Genomic DNA, 18,050 nt, shown 5'->3' with positions numbered 1-18,050 from the left:
TTACCCTCTGATGTGTGTGTGTCAGTATGTGTGCGCGTGGAATGTGTGTGTCTGTGTTTGTGTGTCTGTGTAATGTGTGTGTGTGTTCAGGCCGTTCTGGGTCTATGCCCATTAAAGGGCAGTCCAGTTACTTGTGATGTAACATGGACATTTAGAGTCGAGGTCCACTTCCTCCACCCCCCCCCCCCCCAAACACACACACACACAGCGGAAGGGGGCGGGGCCTCCAGAGGGGCTTTAACCCAGCTCTGTTTATCCCCCCCTCTCTCCATCTGTCTTTCTGATCAGCGGTCCAGACCTGCAGCAGCAGCAGCAGGAGGAAGAGGAGGAGGAGGAGCAGCTGCTGGTTCTGAGAGGAGGTTCTAGAGGAGGAGGCGTGGAGCAGTTGAGCAGCAGCAGCCTCGGTGTCAGTCGGCGTGAGGCCAACCAGGAGCTGAAGGAGAACCAGCTTCTCCTGCACCTGCACAAGGAGAAGAAGAAGAAGGGTAACCAGGACGCTCCTCGAGGCCTCCTCAAGCAGTGCGGCAAAGAGACGCTCCGACAGAAGGAGGCGCAGCAGCTCGACTTCTGCACACTTCTGGCCCTGCGAGCTCTCAGAGAGCAGCAGGGAGAGGAGCCCAGCGAGGCCCATCCACGCCCCCCATGGATTTTAAGGCCAACCTCAAAGGCCTCAAGGCCAAGGCGGAGGAGGAGCGCAAGGTCAGCTCCCCCCCGCAGGTCGACTTCCGCGGCGTGTTGGGCAAGAAGGTCGCCGGCGGCAATGGGAGCAAAGAGGCGAAAGGCAAGAACGCCGAGGACTTCCGCTCCGTCCTCACCAACAAGAAGAAGCCGGGGAGCGCCGAGAAGAACGGGGAGAACAACTGCGTGGACGGGGGGATTAACGAGAAGAAGGGTGGAGAAGCAGGTAGAGGAGGTGGAGGAGGTGGAGGGAAGGCACCGGAGTTCGTGGAGAAGCTGAGCGATGTGACGGTGCTGGACGGACAGAGGCTCCGGCTGCAGTGCCGCCTCGCCGCCTCCGACGCCGCTGTCAGCTGGACGCTGGACGGGAAGCTCATCAAGTCATCCAAGTTCATCGTGCTCTCCAATGAAGGTCAGAGGTCACGTACACCCACACAAACTCAACACAAACAGGATTCAGACTCTATTTATAGAAGGCAGAGACAACAGGAAGTGATGACTAGTGATCACATCCCTTTATATCACACATTAATACACACATTAACACATACATTAGTTTATAGATATATATATATATATACAGTATGTATATCTACACACTATGAAACACTCACATACAGGCTAACACACAATAATACACACTCACACATTCTTTGTGTCTGAGAGGACTTCTGAGCAATGATTCAGATGTTTTTATTCATTTTTATTTATTTATTAATCATTTGGTTTATAAAATATTTGAATAAATACTTAATTACTATTAAATGATTAAAGTTCTTTTCATTGATCTACTTGCATGAAGGGTCCCAGAAGGCACCATATCCATCATGTGTCAGTTTAATCAATAATGAATAAATCCCAGAGGTCTGAGTCATCTTTGGTGAACCAATCACAGGAGGAGAAAACTAAACTCCACGTTGACCTTTGAGAGTGAGACAGTAAGAGGGAGTGAGACAATGAGAGTGAGACAGTAAGAGGGAGTGAGACAATGACAGTGAGACAGTAAGAGGGAGTGAGACAATGAGAGTGAGACAGTAAGAGGGAGTGAGACAATGAGAGTGAGACAGTAAGAGGGAGTGAGACAAGGAAAGTGAGACAGGGAGAAGGCGATCTTTGATTTATTTATTTTCTGGACTGGACTGCTGTCTGCTCCTCAGTCGTTCTCCACCAGGATCCTCCTCCTCCGCTGGATGGTTCACGCTCTCAATCCACAGAAGCACCTTCTCTATTTGTCTTAAGGACGATCTTCCTCATCTTTCTCAGGCTTCCTGCTGGGTGTATCTCCCACTAGCCTCCTTACTCACGCACACCCAAGTAGTGCGCAAGAACTTTTCCAGGTCTGAGAAGTATTCTTCCAGGTCCACCCCCTCCATGTTCTTAGTAATCTTCAAGAGGAGCTCCCCCCCCCCCATACCTGCTGGTGACTGTCCCACCGTCAGTGGAGTCCCAGTCAGCAGAGGACCACTCAGCCGCTCCTGTTCTCCTTCCGTTCCTTGACCCCTTCTTGGCTCGAGAGGCCCCTCCGCTGCTCCTTGTCATCCTTCTCTTCAGGAGGGCTTTACGCCCCCCCCCCCCCCCTCCATGTCCTCATCGCTGTTTTCAAACAGCATTTCACCACTGTCTCATGACTTTTCCCCAGCTCCTCCACCCCTCCTTCACCCACCCGAACCACCTGCTGAACCCCACTCATACCTTTTTCCACTCTTCTACTCTGTTGACCAACCTGTCTGACCCCACCCACCTCTTCATTCATCCTCTTCATGAAACGTCTCGTATTGTTAGCGGTGGAAAAAAACACATAAACAGAATCTTCCACTTCCACTTCCACTAAACACCAGGTCGAGCTGCAGGGTCTTGTTGTTAAGGACCATGAGGAGATGTCTTTTGTGTGACACCACATGTCTCAGTAGGGGGGACTTGCTCCTCAAAGAGACCTTACAGGAAACACCACCTTCCCATAACTATGCACAAAATGTACAAAATAGTTTGGACAATTTTGTACAACAAAACTACAACTGTGATTTTTCATAACAAAGAGCATCAGGCATGAAATTGTAGCTCAGTATGAAGCAGCGTTATCTTATAAAAGAATATCCCAAGCTATGAACATTTCACTGAGGACCATAAAATCCATCATCACAAGATGGAAAGAATTCAGCACACCCACAAACCCACCAAGAGAAGGCCGTCCACCCAAAGTGAGCAGCTGGACAAGGTGAAGATGAATCAAAGAAGCAACCAAGAGGCCGATGGAAACTCTGGAGGAGCTGCAAAGATCCACAGCTGATGGGTAGAATCTGTCCACGGGACGACTATTAGTCGTCCTCCATTAATCTGTCCTTTATGGAAGAGTGGCAGGAAGAAAGACGCTGTTGAAACCAGAGGAAATCCTGTTTGAAGTTTTCCACAAGCCACGTGGGAGACACAGCAACATGAGGAAGAAGGTGCTCTGATTGAGACCTAAATGGAACTTCTCTGCCTCGATGCAAAACGCTGTGTGAAGGAAACCCAACACCAACCATCACCCTGAGCACACCACCCCAACAGGAAAGCATGGCGGTGGTAGCATCATGCTGTGGGGATGCCTCTCTTCAGCAGGAAACTAGTCACGTGAGGGAAGGATGGACGGAGCCAAATACAGGACAATCCTTGAAGAGAGCATGACGCTCTGCAGAAAATTTGAGACTGGGGCAGAGCTTCATCTTCCAGCAGGATGATGACCCTCAACATACAGCCAAAGCTGCAATGGAAGGGTTTAGATTAGATTTTAGCTGGAAATGCAGCAAAAGGGGGGTTCTACCAAGTATTGACTCAGGGGGGGTGAATACTGATCCAACATATGTAAACTTTTTCCTCTCTTATTATTGTTTGTGTCACAATAAAAGTTATTTGGCACCTTCAGGGTACTATGCATGTTGTGTTGATCAAACAAATTCAAGTTTGTAACAGAACAAAATTGTGAGTACTGCAATGCACTGTATATTTATATGTGTATATATATATATACACTCAAAAAAAGGATATTGGCTGGTTGTTACATTTACTAATGTGTAACATGTAGAATGAACGATATTCATTAATGTTTTCAATGTGAACGTGATTCAGTCATGTAGGATTGGCATGAACTTCAAAAACGTAACGTTTATTAGATCCATTCATGTTGCGATTAACTGAGAGAATCGAGTAGCCAGGCATGACCGCGAAAACCAAGGCGAAGGCAGTCTTCGTCAGAACCAGATTAAGAAGATACACCGTTGGCCGCACATGGAAAAGGTAAGCAGAAATCCATCACCATCCTTCTAAATGTAAAACAATTATACGTGCATTAATGTCTTCATATCTTAGCTCGTTGTTCTGTTTATGCTATTTTTTATGTAGTGTTATTTTTTACTACATTTAAAAAGGGTAAAGTCCCCACGCGCATGGCTAGCAATGTCGTGTTAGCTTATATAACGTTACGTTACTCCTTTTTGCAACCTACCAATGTGAACGGTGAACAGTGAGCTATTGTTAATGACGAGTTAACGTTTTAGCAATACATTATAAGGTGTTCACGACTAGCTAACGTTGACTTAATGACGTTAGCATACTCCTTGTAGGGTTACATTAGCGCGCTAACGTTACTGCTGAATTTGAATGACAATAAATGACCAAGCACACGTTTCATTTACTAAGAGTAATACTACCGTCATTATATATATATATATATAATGACGGTAGCTAACGTTAGTTTGGAACATGGCCAATAGCTGCGCTCGGCAAATATAGCAGGCCGTTTTACCGACTCTCATAGATAGAAAGATAGCAATGAGTCGGCGGACCATCGGCGGTTCTCCAGAGGCAGTAGAAGATACAGTATGACGTAATCGCAAACACGTTAGCGGCGCACCGCCAGCGGCAACCGCTTCGTTTCCCGGACGGCCAGCCGCCGTTCCGCCGCAGTTAAACCGAAGGCGGCGTCTCCGCGGCCCGCCGGAGGCGAACGCTATTTTGGAGCGATCTGTATATATATTTATACATATAAAAATGTATAGCATGCAGTTTATCTAGAATAATGATTGATCAAACCAGACAAATCTCCATTTCCATTTTAATTCCACATTTCAAAGTACAGTACTGTCATTGGGGTACTGTCAATGGGCTGGCTCCGCTCTGGCCACCCGGCCCCCGCACACTGGTCTGATGCGTCACAACAACCGGGAGTTTTTCGCGCGTCACTGACTTAGGAGGCCTTAACCTCCATGAATATTAATTGATTGTTCTATCTGACTTTATTGCAGCAATTTCTGACTGCAAAAGTGTCCTGTGTCTGCTATCCCCCAAAGTGTGTCTTGGATCAACCTCACTGACTACACCATCCCACTACAAGTCTCCTGGAATTCAAGAGAATCACAACAATCAATTTGCAGTCAAAGTTCTTCTCCCAGCTGGATCTGTACTCTGAAAACCTGATCCAGGTGTATGCCAAGAAAAGTGGAGTTCAAGGGAGAAAGATCAAGAGCATCATGGTACCCATAACCCAGGTATGATGACAATGGAAAAGTTAAAGAGAGGCTATTCTACTCGTAGAACTTTTGTATTTTGTTTACTTACTTGTTGCCTTTATTGGTCGTCTGCACTTGTTGCTAACACTCCTGGATCCCAAGGGTTCACATACTAATTTACACACTGATATTGCATGGTTACTCATTGTGATTAATAAGATGGTTGGTTTAGATGGTGTTCCTAATGTTATTTTATCTGCATACTTAGACTGCCAGCATTGACGTCAGACGAGAATGCGTCCTCAAAGGTCTATGTGTTTACTTGAACGAAGATCCAGAGAAGCTGGTGAAGGAATACACGGTATGTTCATTTACCTTTATCTTTACTTGGGTAAGATCAAATACGATTAAGTTGGCCCAACTTAACTTCTTAGTGTTGTTTTCAACTATTTGAATATATATTTGAATATAGAATATTCTTTGAAAGCCCTAATGTGAATGAAGTTATTGATAGCTGTTTATACAGTAAAATAGTGCAATAAAAATGGCATGTAATGCACATAAGTGAAAAATGATTGCTTTTGTTAACTGTTTTGTCACAGAATATTGAAAGCAGTCAAACAGCTATGGCGGAGACAGTCTTTGCGATCCATGTGATTCGAAAAGAAGGAGCGGAGCCGAGTGATGACCCAGATGAAGTCGGAGTCATTCTGGAGGGGGTGGAAGTGCTGAGCGACTTGGGAAATGTACCCTTTGCAGTGTCAATGTTGCTTGCGCTTGTGTATGCTCTCAACTTGAGCTACCCTCCAGAGCTCAAGTATACTTTTGAAGTTCTGCAGAAAAAAATAATGGAACTAGACCCAAACAAACTATCCATAAAAGGACAAGCTCTCAAAATAAAGCTATCCCGTTAGACACATTATGATGGCTAAAGCAGATTAGACACTTCTGTGTGTGTTTATTATTTTCTGTATTCCTGCGTGTTCACCAGTGCATTAAGTAAGTAATCACAAGGGTTTAAGATGAATGTTGTGAATGTAAGAGGATAAGAGGGATGTTTGTACAAAGACAAAGTCTTCAGAGTTCAGGTCAAGACTGCACTAATAACCACTGTTAGCACTTTCAAAAATGTATTTTAATTGTGTAAGTGTCATAGAAAGTTGAGAAAAGCTTTTGATATGTATGTTTATAAGAGAAGCTGCTCATTAAAACATTATTCAGTGCCTACTTTGAGAAATACAGTTGTATTGCAACATCTCTCATTTGTCTTGTTTCCAGCCAACACAGTTGTATATTTTGTTAAAACTTAGTTTCAGTTGTGGTTCAGGGTAAATGTTAACACTAACATTTTTAGTATTACTATAGCGAAATCATGGAAAGTATTTCAACATAATTTAACTGCTTTCTTTAAGCAATAAGCAATTAAGTTGGTTCACTATAATATACTCGAGTCGGATCAACGTAATTTATTAGAGTTAGTCCAACCTATTTTTCTTGGGCAGGATTAAATTCAATAATTTGGGTTGGTCTAACTTCATTGACTAGCCTACATTTTACTAATGTGGCATTAGTCAAACCAACTGTATTCATTTGAGTTTGACACAACCCAAGAAAATGCGTTGAACCAACCATAATAAATTAAGTTGATCCTACTCAAATACATCAAGTCGTATCAACATAATTTCTTAATGCTCAAAGAATCAATAAAATAGTGTGCAAATCATTTCCATGATTTTATTAAGTTCGTTGAAAGCGTTGTTTTTTTGAGTGTATATAGGTAGCACACCCCAACCTCTATAGAAGTGGCGAGTGGGTGTTTAGGTTCAATTCTCACCCCATAAATATAATATAATGTCATGTTGTTGTGTTGCAGGAGGACTCTGCTCGCTGTCTATAGACAAAGCTCTACCAGAGGATGAAGGACAATATAAATGCAGAGCTGAGAACTCAGGAGGCAAAGCTGAAAGTTCCTGCATCGTTCTCGTTGACGGTAAGAACTTTATTCTGAAAATCAATGGTTATTATTGACCCAACATTAAAGGACCAAAGCTTATTTCAGTTGATATCAATGGAACAGATTGATTAGTCTCAGCGGGGATGAGCGGTAACTGTTTATATATCCGAACACACTCACAACATTGAAAAAAACGTTTATTACTTTGAAGTTATTTATTCATATTATTCCTGTTTACTATTCTCAAAAAGAAAGATGCAACTAAAGACGTTTCAGTTTTTAAGCTCAACAAAGTGAGACAGTTCTCATCTGTACATGTGTTAAACTCTGTCCGTCTCTCTGTGTTTGTCTCATGTCCTTCAGATCCATCAGAAAACTCTCCGGCTGACAAGAAGTCCAAGAAGACGACTCCGACCTCAGAGAGTAAGTTTCCGAAATATGCAGCAGCAGCTTCTTTCCTTTTGTCCCAATAAGGAGCTGCAGACTTGGAGCACTGGTTCCCACACACACAAACACACACACACACACACTAAGACGCACACGTTTCTATTTTAAAGAGTTTCTGTGCATCAGCCACATTACTTCACGTTAGCCATCTTTGAAGAACACATTGAACATATTATTGTTTTCTTATTTGTTCTTTGTCAAATATTTTGTTTCTGTCACTTTGTAGTTTTTAGTGTTTTTAGTCAATGAACTAATAGCAGTTTTGAACTGTTTTAACGTTCTCTGTTCATGAGTGTGATTTATGTGACTGAATGGGGCAGAGGGAGGAGATGGAGGACAGACTTCCTTTTAAGGCCTGGTTCCTCGTCCTCCTGCCTCTCACTGTTCTCTCTCTCCTTTTAAGAAGCTCTTCGTCTTCACGCTGATTTTCCTCAGACTGTCTTGAACTGTTTCAATTGAGGAGTACTCAACAGATTTAAAATATAATTTAAATATTCTGTATTTTTGGTATTGTTGTTGTTTCAGTTTGAGAGGAAGAGAGAAATGTTTTGTCTCTTTTTTTTCATTTTTCGATTCATTAAGGAATTTACAGGTAATTAAACCAGACAGTCCATTTTCTCCGATCAATAGTTCACAGTTCATTCTGATCACTAACTTAATAACTTAAAATACATTTCAAAGGTAGTCTGATTACGAATGAGTTTAATTCCAGAAATACTCTGTTTGTGTTTTAGGTGAAGCAAGAATAAAGAAACCTGCAGCCAAGACTCCTCCCAAACAAGGTGAGACGTTTACATCTTTATACATACATATATACATAAAGAAGAACCACCATCAGGTAGAACCTCCATCAGATAGAACCACTATCAAGTAGAACCTCCATCAGATAGAACCACCATCAGATAGAACCACTATCAAGTAGAACCTCCATCAGATAGAGCCACCATCAGATAGAACCACCATCAGATAGAACCACCATCAGATAGAACCACCATCAGATAGAACCACCATCAGGTAGAACCACCATCAGATAGAACCACCATCAGATAGAACCACCATCAGATAGAACCACCATCAGGTAGAACCTGGATCAGGTAGGACCACCATCAGATAAAACCACCATCAGATAAAACCACCATCAGATAAAACCACCATCAGGTAGAACCACCATCACGTAGAACCTCCATCAGATAGAACCACCATCAGATAGAACCTCCATATCTTTCTAAGACAAAAAGAGTAGCTGATTGCATGTAACTGGTGTGGAGGTACTTTGTTGTCTTTGCCCGCTTCTTTTTGATGTGTCCAACGGAAACTTCATGGTCCTTTGTTGTTTCCACTGTGAACTACATTAACCTTTTCACTCCTGTACGTCCTACAACCAGTGCAATAGGCAATAGTGCAGCGTATGGTGGCTGAGAGGGGACAACAATACGTGCACAATACAACGCTAGTAGGACAACTTGTTCTACTTCTTAAGATGTGCCGTGTGAACTGGTTGCAATGGATGTGTCTCACGGCCAAATGAGGCTTGAGAACCCTGCAATGAGTTTATTATTTTAGAGGTGACTGTAACGGACTGTCTCATCCAGCCAAGGAAACTCACTGAGGAAGAGCACACTTACGCCGAAGCGTGAAATAGTCATTGGGCCCGTGGTCGGTGCACAAGAACCACCGCTGCCGACAATGTAAGCGAGTGTTCTGAGTTTAATGCTCTCATGACACATTAATAAGAATGTATTATTCAACCTTCCACCTTCACCCTTCAACCCACAGGGTGGGGACCGCTTTTACCTCTACGGCAACACTGAAGGGACATACTATCCCAAACGCAAAACAGATTATAATGTGACTACTTAGCGTGATTAAATAGAGGAAATAGAGTTGTATCACAATACACGACTAACAAATCAAATGAATTCAGTACAATTTAAAAACTATTTGACAATATTTATTGTCATGAAAGAACATATATGTGTGACTGCAAATATAAATAATGTTCCCTCAATTGACTAAATAAAAGAAGGGGACGGCTTCTGGGTCCGGACCGCATATATAAATATATACATATGTATATATTTATATATAATATACACATAAGTATGTATACATATACGTTTTTGTATTTTCTCTTTAGGATGTTGCTGTTTTTGATACTGATTATTGATCTGGGTCTGCAGCGCTGCCTCCTCAGATCCTGCAGTTCCCTGAGGACATGAAGATCATGGCGGGGGAGAAGGTGGAGATCCTCTGCAAGTTCTCTGGAGCTCCTCCCATCAACTGCACCTGGTTGAAGTTCAGGAAACCAGTGAGACAAACACATACCACAAACACATGTACACCACACACACACACACATAATCACACCGATTCTTTGGATGTTGACCAGCAGGTGGTCTCATCATGCTAAAGACTGACAATATGATGTCTTCACTGAACGAGATTCCATTAAGAAAACAACTGATTTCTGAATTAAGAAAAGATCTGATGTCATATTAGCTCGGCAATGGTCTGTCAGATGAGACTGGAAGTCCTCAGCAGGAGGTATTATTATTATGATGTCTCCTCTACGTTCTTTTGTCTTCACACAGATTGTTCAATCAACTGATGTCACATGTTTCATATGAGTTGGACACTTTCGTGTGTAATGAAATATGTGAAGAAACAACAAAGTCTCCAGCTTAGCGCATTAATAATTGTCTCTCTGCCCCCCGCCCCCACACTCTGTGATCAGATCCAGGGCTCGGGGGACATTTCTATAGAGAGCAGTGACAGCAGCAGCAGGCTGACCATCAGCAGCGGGCAGCAGGAGCATTGTGGCTGTTACACCATCGAGCTGAGGAACCACGTGGGCCTCCGTCAGGCCGCCCTTAACCTCACCATCGTCGGTAAGTCCTCCAGTACTTCAGTACAACATATGTGAGAAACAAAAATGCAGGTGTGCCAGGTCGTTATAACGATTATGGGATGGATGGTGACATAATGATGATGAACCCTTCTATGTGTTCGGCCTCTGTGTGTAGTTGAGGGGTCAGTGTGCTCCATTGACCTTTAACGTTGCCCCCCCCCCCCTTTTAAGACAAACCCGACCCCCCAGCGAGGGTCCCCGCCGCCTCAGATGTGCGCCGGTCCAGTCTGACACTGTCCTGGTACGGACCCACCTACGACGGAGGCAGCGCCGTGCAGTCCTACAACCTGGAGATGTGGGACTCGGTGGAGCCACAGTGGAAGCTCCTGGCCTCCTGCAACAGCACCTCCTACAACGTACAGGTGGGTGGTCGCCAGCAGCCTCGGCGGAGCTCCACCTCACACAGAGGATTAACATCTGTGGCTCTGCCAACAGAACCTTCTCCCGGAGCGGCAGTACAAGTTCCGCGTCCGGGCTGAGAACATCTACGGAGTTGGAGAGCCGAGCGCCGAGTCAATGCCGGTGACAGTCGGCCTGGTGGATGATGGTGAGTTCAGCTGACCTCCTTCCTCCTAAAGACCTGAGACCTAAACACTAGCCAGTATTAGCTAATGTCAGCTATCGTAGCTAATGTTAGCTATTGTTCGCTATCGTTAGCTATCGTTAGCTATCGTTAGCTGTTATCAGCTAACATCAGGGATCATAGCCAATGTTGGATAATTAAACCAGCATTAAGTCGATCAAACTAAGTGTGAACTGAACTAACGGCTGCTTTTTGGTTTGTCTCACAGATGAGGAGGCCGAGGCAGAGGAGGAGGACGATGGTACGATGCTCAGACTTCCATAAAAGCTAAAAAACAGGGCTCCAGCCAACCCCCTCCAGTGACCTCTGATCTCTGTGTTTTCAGACGTGGACAAGGAGCCAGACTACAGAGACGTGTCCATCAGGACGGACGTGAAGGTGAAGGAGCTGTACGACGTAGAGGAGCGGTTGGGAACGTAAGGCTCCGCCCACTCACCCACAATGCACCTGTTTGTCCACAAGAAGGGAGTGAAACCGCCGCTGTGCCTGTGTGACAGGGGGAAGTTTGGTCAGGTGTTCAAACTGGTGGAGAAGGCCACAAAGAAGGTCTGGGCGGGCAAGTTCATCAAGGCATACTCAGCCAAAGAGAAGGACAACGTCCGGCACGAGATTGGCATCATGAACAGCCTCCATCACCCCAAACTTGTCCAGTGCATCGACGCCTTCGAGGGCAAGTCTGACATCGTCATGGTGCTCGAGATGTACGTTCTTATTTCACTTAACCACATTCACTGATAGCTGACATGCTCGATTGGTTTTGTGCTTACGGGAGCTAGCGCAGTTACTCACAGAACAGATATTCCCCGCCGCAGGATCTCGGGGGGCGAGCTCTTCGAGCGGATCATTGATGAAGACTTTGAGCTGACTGAGAGGGAGGTGATCAGATACATGCTGCAGATCATCGATGGAGTCAGCTTCATCCACAAGCAGGGCATTGTCCACCTGGACCTCAAACCCGAGAACATCATGTGTGTCAACAAGACCGGCGGAAAAATCAAACTCATTGACTTCGGTCTGGCCAGGAGACTAGGTGATCACTGTTTATTGATTTGTTCAATAAATACATTGATACCTCAAATATCAGTGATGCTTCTTTACTATCATGCTAACTGTATTCTAACATTCTGCTAACATTAAGCTACTCTTGATCCTCAGCAAACAAAAGCTCTTTTTCAGAAAGCAGGTTTAGAGACAGCGACATGTGATAATACAGTTTAGCCTAAGAAGTGCTAAAATGGTCATTATTGATTGTTTATTGTTTAATCAAACTTTTTTCTCTTCAACAGAAAATGCAGGAACTCTGAAGGTTTTGTTTGGGACTCCAGAGTTTGTTGCTCCAGAAGTAATCAACTATGAAGCCATCAGTTATCCTACCGACATGTGGAGTATTGGAGTCATCTGTTACATACTGTGAGTCTGTACTTAGCTTAGCACCATTTACTTGTATTCTATTGTCCTTGAGTTGAGCTTTGTTTATTCACTTTGGTTGAGTTTAGCTCAGTTCGGCCCGGTTCATCCTGTGTCCTTTTGGCCTCAGGCTGAGCGGTCTATCCCCCTTCATGGGCGACAACGACAACGAGACTCTGTCCAACGTCACCTCGGCCTCCTGGGACTTCGAAGACGAGGCCTTCGACGAAATCTCGGACAACGGAAAAGATTTCATCACCAACCTGCTGAAGAAAGACATGAAGTAAGCAACCGATTATGGGATGGTTGTTGGCTGCAGCTTGTTGTTCAATAAGCAAGGCTAAAGACGTGTGTGTGTGTGTGTGTGTGTGTCAGGGCCAGGCTCACCTGTGCTCAGTGTTACGAGCACACCTGGCTGAAGCAGGACACCACCACCATGAAGGCCAAGAAGCTCTCCAAGGAGAGGATGAAGAAGTACATCCTGAGGAGGAAATGGCAGGTTAGAAATAGAAACATGAAGCACATTTATGCAGTGTTCCCCAAATGTTCAGCGTGCTGCTTCTCATGTGTTGGTTTCGGATGAGCTGTGACGTCGGTTTTATCTTCATGGCTTCATTAGTGATCACTGATTATCCCTGACATTTAATACAACATCAGTAAAAAAACAGAAGAAAAAGTTGAGCCGTACAGGAAGTGACGGGCCTTCTTCTTCTTCTCTAGAAAACGGGTCACGCCGTGCGAGCCATTGGCCGCCTGTCGTCCATGGCGATGATGGCAGGAGTAAGCGCCAAGAAGGGGTCGCCCACCGAAGGTCAGCCGGAACCCCCAGAACCTCCTCGTGGCACTAGTGTGTTGATGTGTGGTTAATGTGTGTGTGTGTGTGTCTGTGTAGAGGACAACCAGTTCCTAGAGTGTCTGGAGCTGGAGCAGAAGACGGAGTGTAACCCCACCTTCAGCTCGGTGATCAGAGACGTGGAGGTGGTGGAGGGCAGCGCAGCCCGTTTCGACTGCAAGATCGAAGGTACCATCCATACCAATTATTGATGCTGATCATTATGCTGGTTCTTAATGATTCTGATCATCAATACAGGTTCCTATTGATTTTCTCAGAGGGTAAAAAAAAGGTCACATGATCTATTAATTTGGTATTAATTAAATACATCTTTTTATCTCAGGACACAAATAGAGAAGATTTCAAAATTATAAATGAATTAGGGCTGACAAAATCTATGCAATTAATAGGGCCGAGATTATGGAGATAAAATATTTTAACGCGATAATCACAGTTACCGCAACTTTTGTTTACAGAAAGTAAACAAAGTTGACCCCGGAAACGAAACCACTGCTAGCTGCAGTCAGTTTGATAGACAGGACGGACATGACGGTGGACAGAGCTTTTTGCATTGGAAGTAAAACTGGGCAGAGGAATTCCTCCACGTGTCAAACAAGTGGGACGAGTGCGGACACGTGGCCACTTTAGGACGACCAGGAAGGTGTGATGACATGGTAACGTTTCTCCAGGTTTCCCCGATCCAGAGGTGGTCTGGTACAAAGACGAGCAGCCGATCAAAGAGACGCGACATTTTCAGATCGACTACGACGAGGATGGAAACTGCAGTCTGGTCATTTCAGAGGTCAGAGGTCAACTCTCTTATGCCTCACTTCCTCTTCACTTTGTCCTAACCTCCTCCTCACCTTCTCTTCTCTTCCTCTTCACCTCGTCCTCACTTCCTCTGCAGGTGTCGGGCGATGACGATGCCAAGTACACGGTGAAGGCTGTCAACAGTCTCGGGGAGGCGACCTGCACTGCCGAGCTGCTGGTGGAGGTGATGGCTGGAGAGGAAGAGGAAGAGGAGGAGGAAGAAGAGGAATAGGGCATGTGATGGTCTGGACTCCCACAGGAGACAGGTGGAGAAGGTGGGGTTTCGTGATGACCAGTGATGTATGCTAAACCCCGCCCACCTGAAACCTGGAGAACGGAAGCCCTGCCCCCCCTGGTTAGCCTCCATCTATTGGTAGATTTCCTCTGACAGTTTATTACATTGAAAGAGGGTTTTTGGTCTTACATCACATTCAAATATAAACTTATATTAATAAAAAGTTCATGATTCACATCTTGTACAAACACACAGTTCCACTAATCAACAAGTGGAGCTTGTGAGTTCAGAGACACAGTTGTTTTTTCATTCAACCGTTTCCACCATCTTCTGGATATATTAAACTGGGTTAGAAAAGATAACAGAAGGTCTTCTGCATTAGTAGTGACCACCAGGGTCTATGAGAAAACAACTTGAACAATTTCTTCACAATTTATTCCCTCAGTAAACATTGTAAACATGAGTTTATGGTCCCAATCTCTGGTTTCAACTCTTCTTCAATGCAGCATGATGTTCATTTAGTGAATGATGGTCCATTTAGAGTACAACAGACCCTAAAGCAGGGGATGCTTTAGGGGCTGTTTTTATCTTTAACCCCTTTAAGTATCATCAAAGTAAATTGAAACATGTTGGTCACAACGTGTTTCATTCACCCTTTTGGGTCACTTCTGCTTGTTAAATAACCAGACGGCCACAGTTAAACTCTAGAACCTCGAGGCTTCAGAAGGTCCAGAAAGCGATGGGTGACGTCACCGCGACTACGGTCACTTCTTCAGGGAGACATCAGTCACGTGGCCTTAAAGTTTGTTAATTCATTAATGTTTCCTAGATCTCTCAATGGAACTGTGTGTTTGAGCAAATAAGCATGAAGAAATGTTTATGGAAACACAACGACTGATCCTAAATATTCCTAAAATAAACTACAGCTTGGAGGGTTAGAAGGCAGAGACGTTGTTAAACACCAAAACATCCCAGTATCAACTTAGAGGAAACACATTGATAAAGAGGTGCTACTCCTGGTAGCACTCTAATGCTAACCAAATGTGTGCCGCTCCCAGGGCCTCTCCCCCAAATACTCATGGGGGCCGCAGTTGTTCGGGCGTGAGCCTCTATGGAACCAAACCCTGCCGAGCTGGGGCATGTGAACCGTCTCCCTGTGGGAGGCCGGGTGAGGAAGACGATGGCACAACAAAGGCAGCTTCACATTCACAGAGTTATGTCCCTTATAAGCAAGGCAGTTGGGTGGCGTTAGTGGGGTGTTAAATGGAGCGGTAAAGACTCAAAAGCGATTGAACATAACTGCATAATAAACCTCACTAGAACTAATTTCTTGACAGCTATCAAGCATTTGTTAGCTAATGTCACTCTAATAATGTTTTAGATTGGTAGCTTTCAAGTATCTATAAGAAAAGAGTTTGGGTCACGGTTAACTTACAAAAAATAGCTAACGTCAGGAGTTAATTGGATCTGTTCTGAACCTCTAGAACACAATTTGTGAGCAAAAAATCGATAGCTTTGTAGCTAACATCGGCTTAGTGATGTTAGCGCATGCTAGCTGAAAACCTCCCTATTTTTCTGTATTGAAGGTGGCAACTCTAGCTGATAGCTAACGGAGGAGTAGTGATGCTAGCATTTAACACAACAACATAGCGCAACTGAGCTGCTAATGACCCATAAAATAAGTGCCTTAACGTAACCAGACTCTGTGACTGTGAGACTCAGGGAGAGAAAACAATTACAATTACAATGTTATTAGGGCTTTCGCCCGACTTTCAGTCGGCTCAGGCCCTAATAACAACGAAAATTTAATGTGGCGCTTTTTTTTAATAATCACGCTAAGCGCCTTAAAGCCAAATGGAACCACTTTTTATCAAATCACATCTGAGACCTTTTGGGACTACAAAAGTGTTTCCCTTCCTACTGCTTGACAACATGTTATTTAGCGTGTTTTCACAGAATGCTATTTTGAAATATTTTGGAAATACTCGTTGGTACAACTCGTAATCTCACAAGGACCTCACTTCAAAATTATTTGAAACCTCAACTATACAAGATACAAATTGTATTATTACGCTAAAGAAATATATTTCTAATATGCAGACTAATTTTCATATCTCATATATTCATCAGATTTTTTCTTTTTAAAATAACATAATGTCATTATGATTTAAAAAAAAGAATTATTTTAAAAAGTTAAGGTTGAAATGGAACAAGCTCCCAGTGACCTCTGACCCCTCGTGGAGGCGATCAGGCAAACTCTTCTTTTTCACATTCAAGCTCTTTGTTTGTGCTTTAACACAAAAAAGTCAAAAGGTTTTCAACCAAAGAAATGTAATAGTTCACATGTGTGTGTGTTGTGCGTGTGCGTGTGTGTGTGTGTGTGCGTGCGTATGTGTGAGTTTGTGTTTGCGATCATCTATCCTTTAAACTGTTTTTTGTGTTTGCTGTTTGTTTATTTGCAGAATGTTTTATTTTTTAGACTTATTTAATGCACATATGTATAATTGTGGTATTAGCATTCTCTCTCCAGCACTTAGTTTGTCACTGTGGTAACGGCGTGGACCAGTTTGTTCTGTATTAGATGTACGTAGGTGATACTTGTTTCATTTGTATAAACATATATCGGTTTGATGAGCTGCAGATGACATGTACAAGAACACAGAAATAAATCACAAAACAAGCTGCTGTGTCATGTGATGTTTACAAGCACTTTTGGAGGATTACAGATGTAAGTACAGTACTCACAAAAATGAAATAATTTTGAGAAATAGCTGAAAACAGAAATGAGAAAAGGTCAAATTAATTTCAAAATATTGTTTGAAATACAAAAATGAGAGAAGCTGAAATTAATTTCAAAACATTGCTGAAAATACGGTAATGAGAAAACACCGTCATGAACAATGTCAAAGGCTAAAATCATTAAACAGCATAATTTACTTTAATTTTAATGTATAATTTATCGCTTAAAAATCAGTGAATGAAAGAATTTTAATGGACAGAAATGCTTGTATCTGTGCATGAGTCAGTGCCATGCAAGCTAGTGATGGCTAGCCACGCAGGCTAGTGAAGGCTAGTCACAAGGACTAGTGAAGGCTACCCTCGCAGGCTAGTGAAGGCTAGTCACAAGGACTATTGAAGGCTAGCCACGCATTTTTGGGGAGTTTTTCTGTGCGATGTGAGGGTTTTGGGACAGTAGATGACGCATGTGTACAGACTGTAAAGCCCTCTGAGGCTAATTTGCGACAAAATGAAATTGAATGAAATAATCATGTCAAAACCGCAAGAATCGCAGACAAGTTGAATCCGTAAGTGTTTAAATCTATAGGCTCATTTTAAGTGCTTTATCCCTCCAATCAGTCAGACTATATTTGTTTAAATGTGCCTGTTGACAGGTGGGTTCATGGAATGCATTATCATCCAATGAGATGTTGCTGGCGAAGATAATCATCTCAACTCTAATAAAAAACATCATCTCAATGTTTGTATTATTCATAATCATAAATTTGATCAATTGAAGCAGTGAAACATGGAACATCCAGAAGTTTATTAGGAGCTAAATAAACAAACTTTGTAAAGAGCATGAGATACCAGTACGAAAGTACGAAAAGTGGTCGGTGGAAGGTTCCTCTGTCAGGACGGGAGGTTGGGTGGTTGGTGGGTTCCTCTGTTCTCTGCATCGCAACACAAAACATGTAGCAGCATTGATAGCGAA

The 18,050-nt window shown here is 43.5% G+C and overlaps 1 protein-coding gene and 1 long non-coding RNA gene across 2 annotated transcripts; both read left to right on the top strand.

Moving 5' to 3' along the window:
• The first annotated feature begins 497 nt into the window (after positions 1-497).
• Positions 498-17,020, top strand: mylkb (myosin light chain kinase b). Its single transcript, XM_037489024.2, has 19 exons — positions 498-1,090; positions 7,036-7,152; positions 7,480-7,539; positions 8,298-8,345; positions 9,744-9,871; positions 10,298-10,451; positions 10,643-10,833; positions 10,907-11,018; positions 11,263-11,295; positions 11,380-11,470; positions 11,552-11,755; positions 11,867-12,084; positions 12,341-12,464; positions 12,592-12,744; positions 12,837-12,960; positions 13,182-13,272; positions 13,354-13,482; positions 13,983-14,095; positions 14,201-17,020. The coding sequence occupies exons 1-19, from the start codon at positions 643-645 to the stop codon at positions 14,333-14,335; spliced, it is 2,673 nt and encodes an 890-aa protein (XP_037344921.1). The 5' UTR covers positions 498-642; the 3' UTR covers positions 14,336-17,020.
• On the top strand, positions 3,680-5,861 carry LOC134132817 (uncharacterized). The gene is made up of 4 exons (XR_009956996.1): positions 3,680-3,951; positions 4,959-5,201; positions 5,431-5,523; positions 5,765-5,861. It is a non-coding gene; the product is annotated as an uncharacterized LOC134132817 (long non-coding RNA).
• Positions 17,021-18,050: the final 1,030 nt, after the last annotated feature.

The sequence above is a fragment of the Pungitius pungitius genome, chromosome 10 (genome assembly GCF_949316345.1).
Source record: "Pungitius pungitius chromosome 10, fPunPun2.1, whole genome shotgun sequence".
Lineage (NCBI taxonomy): Eukaryota > Metazoa > Chordata > Actinopteri > Perciformes > Gasterosteidae > Pungitius > Pungitius pungitius.
This window is presented reverse-complemented; position numbering and strand designations above follow the sequence as displayed.